Below are 7090 nucleotides of genomic sequence, written 5' to 3' on the forward strand. Positions count from 1 at the left end.
GTCCATCTCCCGCATCTACTTGGCCAAGGACAAAACCACCGGCCAGTCCAAGGTGAGGATGGACTGGTTGCAAACCGGGGGAGGGTCAGGCTGGGGAAAAGACCAAGGGCGAGCCAAGCTTCTTCCGTCGTTCCTGTTGCTTCTTACATGGGCACAAGAAGCTGCCTTCTACTGAATCAAACCCTTGGTCTATCAAAGTAAGCATTGGGTGCTTAGACTGACAGCGGCTCTCTAGGGCCTAAAGCAGAGGGAGGTCTTTCCCATCACCTCCTGCCTGGTCCTTTTAACTGGAGATGCCGGGGACTGAACCTGGGACCTTCTGCATGCAAAGCAGAGGCTCTGCCACTGAGCCACAGCCCGTCTATAGCTCTCCATGGTCTCAGGCAGAAGTCTTTGACATCCCCTACTGCCTGGTCCTTTTAACTGAAGAAGTTAGGGATTACATAAGAACATAGGAAACGCCAACTTTGGATCAGGCCAAAGGCCCATCCAGTCCAACACTCTGTCACACAGCGGCCAAAAATACCAGGTGCCATCAGGAGGTCCAACAGTGGGGCCAGGACACTAGAAGCCCTCCCACTGTGCCCCCCCTCCAAGCACCAAGAATACGGAGCATCACTTGCCCCAGACTGAGAGTCTCTATCTATACCTTGTGGCTAATAGCCACTGATGGACCTCTGCTCCATATGCTTATCTAATTCCCTTTTGAAGCCATCCATGCTTGTAGCCGCCGCCTCCTCCTGTGGCAGTGAATTCCAAGTGTTAATCACTCTTTGAGTGAAGAAGGACTTCCTTTTATCCGTTTTAACCCGACCACTCTGCCTTTTCATGGAGTGCCCACGAGTTCTTGTATTGTGAGAAAGGGAGAAAAGTACCTCTTTCTCTACCTGCTCTTTCCCACGCATAATCTTATAAGCCTCGATCATGTCACCCCTCAGCCGTCGTTTCTCCAAGCTAAAGAGCCCCGAGCACTTCAACCTTTCTTCATAGGGAAAGTGTTCCAACCCTTTTATCATTCTAGTTGCCCTTGATTGAACCTGGCACCTTCTGCGTGCCAAGCAGAGGCTCTGCCACTGAGCCAGGGTCTCAGGTCAAGGTCTTTCCTATCACCTCCTGCCTGGTCCTTTCAACTGGAGATGCTGGGGATTGAACCTGGGACCTTCTGCATGCCAAGCGGAGGCTCTGCCACTGAGCCAGGGTCTCGGGTCAAGGTCTTTCCCATTATCTCCTGCCTGGTCTTTTTAACTGGAGATGCCAGGGATTGAACCTGGGACCTTCTGCATGCCAAGCGGAGGCTCTGCCACTGAGCCACAGCCCCTCTTTATAGCTCTCTGTGGTCTCAGGCAGAAGTCTTTCACATCCCCTCCTGACCGGTCCTTTTAACTGGAGAAGTTAGGGATTGAACCGGGGACCTTCTGCACGCCAAGCAGAGGCTCCTCCACCGACCCACATCCCCTCCCTCACCCTCCTGCTCTCTCCCGTTCCAGGGCTTTGCCTTCATCAGCTTCCACCGCCGCGAGGATGCTGCCAGGGCTATTGCTGGAGTGTCTGGTTTTGGCTACGATCACCTGATCCTAAATGTGGAATGGGCCAAGTAAGTGGGGCCAGGGGCGGGAGCTGGGAGGAGCACCCAGAGGATATCGGGGGCCCGATTCCAGACACAGGACGCCTCTGAAAGAAACTAGCTTTGCAACAGCAGGGGATCGTTTCATGCACACCGAAAGCGAGCGTGTCAGGAAGGAAGCTAGGCCAAGCGCCATTTCTGTTGAGAATGTCAGTCGGAAATGGTACAATCAAAACAGAAATTTACCGGCTCAGTGAGACCGAAGCTTCAGTTCTGTGCTTCTACCACTGTGAAATTTTCTAGGAACTCCGGTGGGGGTAGGAAGGAGCCTCCGACTGCCTGCCCCCGCTCCAGGATTGTGACTAAGGTCAAGGCACCCTGGTTAAATATCTCTGCCAGGGTTCCCCAGCCCGGGGCCCATGGGCGCTGGCACCCGTCAAGTGTTTTTAGAAAGTGGGTGGGGCTCCTGCCCAGCAAGACTTCTGATTGGCCATTGGAGATCTCATTGGGTGTGCGGGTTAAAATAACGTTGCTTTGGTGGCAGCTGCCAGTACAGTGTGGGTTATTCTTTTCTCTCTCCTCTATCCCAGTGTATTTTTTTTAAATGTACCCTTTGGGCTTCTGCTTGTGTGGGTGGGTGGCTCCGTTTCCCACGGGGGACATTTTGGGGTTGCTCCCGTGATCCTGTGTCAAACTTCCAAAGGTGCCCACAGGCTCAGAAAGGTTGGGGAACACCTGATCTCTACTTTGGAGCAGGTGGGGCAGACTTTCTCCGTGCCGGTGACTTCGATGGATACCCTGGACTGCCAGTAAGACAAATCAGCGGCTTCTAGATCATATCAACCCTGAACGCTCCCTAGGACAGAGGCGTCAAACTCATTTGTTACGGGGCCGGATCTGTCATAAATGTCAATTTGTCGGGCCGGGCCGTGCGTGCCATAAAACGTAATGTCAGGTACCGCAAATAGAAACTGTATAAAGGACAGCAGCTGGTAAGTTCTGAGTTGATGTATCTTCACTGCAAACCCCCATGGGCTGGGAGTGGGTACAGAGGAAAAACCCCATAGGCAGACTGGAGAGCCAGCAGTGCAGCGTGGGGCAGATGCTCCCACGGTACTTGACAGCTGCAGATGAGGTTGTCCTGCCGTACTGAAGCCACAATTGAGTGACTCCGCCCCTTCCCCCCCCAGCACTCCCTCCCTTGCATCAGTTGCTCGCGGGCAGCATACGAGCCCTGGACGGGCCAGTTCCAGCCCCCGGGCCTTATGTTTGACACCCCTGCCCTAGAAGCTAAAATGACCAAATTGAGGCTTTTATCGAACTTTGGTCACATTCTGAGAAGGCAGGAGTCGCTGGGAGAGACAATCATGTTTGGGAAAGCGGGAGGCGGCAGGAAAAGAGGAAGCCCCGACAGGAGATGGAGCGACGCCATCCGGGAAGCCACAAAGGCCCTCTGCTGGCAGGACCCGAGCAAGGCTGTCCGCGAGAGGACGTTTCGGATGAATTCATAGAACAAAGTTTGAGTCCAGCGCAAGGCTCCCTCTAAGCTGTGGCGTCTCGTGAGCAAAAATCCTGCTTCGTGAGCGACTGGCATGAAAGCTGTGAGCGGACGATTGGGCTGCTGCAGAAATCAGTCTGCTCTGGGGACGTCCCTTCCTGAGCCGAGACCAAGACGTGTGAGCCGGAGGCTAAAAAACTGTGAGCTGGCTCACACTCACTCAGCTTAGAGGGAACACTGGCCCAGTGGCACCTTTAAGACCAACAAAATTTAATTCTGGGCATAAGATTCACTGAAACAGACTTCCTCAAGGCTTAGATACACCGTGTTTCCCCGAAAATAAGACACTGTCTTATATTTATTTTTTCTCAAGAAGACACACTAGGGCTTATACCACAAATGCATAGAAATCCTGCTAGGGCTTATTTTTTGGGTAGGGCTTATTTTGGGGGAAACAGGGTAGGTAGAGAGAGGGTGGGAGGGTTACGTGCCGGGAAGGGCTAATCAGAGTCAAGATGCATCATTGACTTGAGTGGTGAGTCTAGCTGAGATTGGATTGAAGCAGTTGGTGAGCCTTGTGGAATAGCAGCAGTTTAGCATACAAATAAAAGAGTGAACAGATGTGAGAACTGAGTTTGGGAGTCCAGTGGCACCTTTAGGTCCAGCAAAGTTTAATTCTGGGTATAAGTGAGAACTGAGAGACCGAGCATGTGTAGATGCCCACTTCTTCAGGTGCCTTAAAACAGACTCTCTCGGGCATTTCATAGGCCCTCTCTCTAGCTATATGTAAGGCTTGAGGAAGTCTGTTTCAGTGTATCTGAAGAAGTGTGCCTGAACATGAAGGCTTATTCCGAGAATTAAACTTTGTTGGTCTTAAGAACATAAGAGACGCCACTGTTGGATCAGGCCAAAGGCCCATCCAGTCCAACACTCTGTATCACATAGTGGCCAGAAAAACCAGGTGCCATCGGGAGGTCCACCAGTGGGGCCAGGACATTAGAAGCCCTCCCACTGTTGCCCCCCCCCCCCAAGCACCAAGAAGACAGAGCATCACTTGCCCCAGAGTCCCTATCTATACCTTGTGGCTAATAGCCACTGATGGACCTCTGCTGCCGGACTCAGACTTTATTCAATTGCTTCAGACGAACATGGCCTACGCACCTGAATCTATTAACTCATAGAGTCACCGTTAGTCAGAAGCAGTGTTCCCTCTGAGCTGAGTCAGTATGAGCCAGCTCACAGTACTTTAGGCTCCGGCTCACACATTTGTTGTCCTAGCTCAGGAAGGGACGGCCCCAGAGCAAACGAATTTATGCAGCAGCCAAATCGCTCGCTCACCACTTCAATGCCAGTATCTCACAAAGTAGGATTTTTGCTCACAAGACTCCGCAGCTTAGAGGAAGCATTGGACAGAAGCCATTAGATGGCACATAACACTCACGTAACTGTTCCGGGTGCTGCTCATAAAGTACAGTGGCGGGCAGCTCTTTGGTGGTGGGATCCTGATAAACGCCTGGCACGGCTGGCTTGAGAAGAGAGGCAGGCTCGAGTCTCTGAAGGAAAACAGGCTATAAGTAAAATAGAGTTCAGGGCAATGGAAGTTAACATACAGTTAAGTCCCGTTCCTAGGAATGTAGCAGAAGTTCCGCCCACTTCCAGCTCTTATCACCAATCCCGAGGCTTGGAAGGCCGCTTTGCTGTCTTCAGTGGTGATTCTCTAGGCCGGGGGTGTCACTCATAAGGCCCGGGGGCCAGAACTGGCCCGTCCAGGGTTCTTATGCGGCCCGTGAGCAACTGGTGCTGGGGAGGGGAGTGGGTGGAGCCACTCCATTGTGGCTTCAGCACGGCAGAACAGCCCCGTCTGCAGCAGTCAAGAAGCGTGGTAGCGTCTCTCCAAGCGCTGCTGCCTCTCCAGTCCACCTGTGTGGGTTTTCCTCTGCAGCCCCCTCCCACCCCAGGGGGCCTTGCCGTGGGGTTACACCAACTCAGAGCTTACCAGCTGCTGCCCTTTATACAGTTTCTGTCTCCGGTACCTGGCATTACGTTTTATGGCACACATGGCCTGGCCCGACAAAGTGACATTTATGCCAGATCTGGCCCTCGTAACAAATGAGTTCGACACCTCTTCTCTAGGTTTTGTCCCAAATCCCACGTCGATTGCCGGATCTCTCTGCCCGCCCGGATGCCTAACGGTCGTCTTCTTTCCCCCCCAGGCCTTCCACCAACTGAGACCTGCCGCCTTGCAGCGTTTCTCGGCCACGGCCTCCTTCCCCTCTGACGGGAGGCGTCGGTCGGTAATAAAGGTTCAGTTCACTCTCTCCTGTGGTGTGTGTCTCCTTCTGTTGCGGCAGGCTTGTCACTGGAGCGAGTTGCCCAGCGTGGCACTTCGGAGGTGGCCCGCTTGGCTTTTCCTTGGGGAATTTTTAACCCAGTCCTCTTGGACTGTTTTGTGTGTGTGGTCTATGATATCGTTAAAGAAATATTAGGAATTGGAGTGTTAGCTGACGTCCGTCGCAGAGAGAGTTCCAAATCGGGTTTACTTAGTTCGGTGTTGAAGAAGAAAAGATTGGATTTATACCCCTGCCCTTCACTACCCAAAGGAGTCTCAGAGCGGCTTACAAACTCCTTTCCCTTCCCCTCCCCACCACAGACACCCTGTGAGGTAAAAGAAGAAGAAGAAGAGATTGGATTTATACCCCACCCTTCACTACCCAAAGGAGTCTCAGAGCGGCTTACAAACTCCTTTCCCTTCCCCTCCCCACAACAGACACCCTGTGAGGTAAAAGAAGAATAAGAAGAGATTGGATTTATACCCCGCCCTTCACTACCCAAAGGAGTCTCAGAGCAGCTCACAAACTCCTTTCCCTTCCCCTCCCCACAACAGACACCCTGTGAGGTAATAGAAGAAGAAGAAGAGATTGGATTTATACCCCACCCTTCACTACCCAAAGGAGTCTCAGAGCGGCTTACAAACTCCTTTCCCTCCCCCTCCCCACAACAGACACCCTGTGAGGTAAAAGAAGAAGAAGAAGGATTGGATTTATACCCCACCCTTCACTACCCAAAGGAGTCTCAGAGCGGCTCACAAACTCCTTTCCCTTCCCCTCCCCACCACAGACACCCTGTGAGGTAATAGAAGAAGAAGAAGAGATTGGATTTATACCCTGTCCTTCACTACCCAAAGGAGTCTCAGAGCAGCTCACAAACTCCTTTCCCTTCCCCTCCCCACAACAGACACCCTGTGAGGTAATAGAAGAAGAAGAAGAGATTGGATTTATACCCTGTCCTTCACTACCCAAAGGAGTCTCAGAGCGGCTCACAAACTCCTTTCCCTTCCCCTCCCCACAACTGACACCCTGTGAGGTAGGTGGGGCTGAGAGAGCTCTTTTGAGAACTCTTTTTCAAGAACAGCTCTGACAGAACTATGGCTTGCCCAAGGTCACCCAGCAGGTGCAAGTGGAGGAGTGAGGAATCAAACCCGGTTCTCCCAAATTAGCGTCCGCGCACTTAACCACTCCGCCAAACTGGCTGGTTCACAGCTGGTTTCTCAGTGTCAGACTTTCTTGTCAGTAATGCAGCTCAAGGTACAGTGATGTTCAGGCAACCACCCGTGCAAATGGTGGGATGAGCTATAGACATCCTGGGTTCCAGTCTTACGATGCCGGTGTGCAGTTCTTCTGGATCAAAAAGACCCAGGTGCGTAAGAGAAGTGGTAGGAACCAGGATGGTTCCTGTGCTAATTAATCAATTACCATATGGCAGAGTGTGTAGAATAGCCAGAAGATCCTAAGATTGTCTGGCAGTTTGAAGTTCTAGCTCTTTCACTGTTACGCACCACTAGGTGGCGAGCTAGACTTGTTTTTTTAAGGCAAGAGTCGTTTCAGAGGTGGTTTGCCATTTCCCGCCTCTGTGTCACGACCCTGGTATTCCTTGGAGGTCGCACTTCCAAATACCAGCCAAGGCCGACCCTGCTTAGGTGACAAGATCAAGCTACCCTGGGCTATCCAAGTCAGGGCATTTCTGTGCTG

The 7090-nt window shown here is 52.1% G+C and overlaps 1 protein-coding gene across 1 annotated transcript in view; it reads left to right on the forward strand.

Annotated features, from left to right (window-relative positions):
* Positions 1-5374, forward strand: part of EIF3G (eukaryotic translation initiation factor 3 subunit G) — a 14210-nt gene extending 8836 nt beyond the window's left edge. The window contains exons 9-11 of the mRNA XM_015421802.1: positions 3-52; positions 1488-1594; positions 5276-5374. Coding sequence (XP_015277288.1) covers positions 3-52; positions 1488-1594; positions 5276-5291 — 173 coding nt within the window. The 3' untranslated portion in view covers positions 5292-5374. The remainder of the gene's footprint in view (positions 1-2; positions 53-1487; positions 1595-5275) is intronic.
* The last annotated feature ends 1716 nt before the right edge of the window (positions 5375-7090 follow it).

Source organism: Gekko japonicus, unplaced genomic scaffold, assembly GCF_001447785.1.
Source record: "Gekko japonicus isolate JY-2015 unplaced genomic scaffold, Gekko_japonicus_V1.1 scaffold5212, whole genome shotgun sequence".
Classification (NCBI taxonomy): Eukaryota; Metazoa; Chordata; class Lepidosauria; order Squamata; family Gekkonidae; genus Gekko; species Gekko japonicus.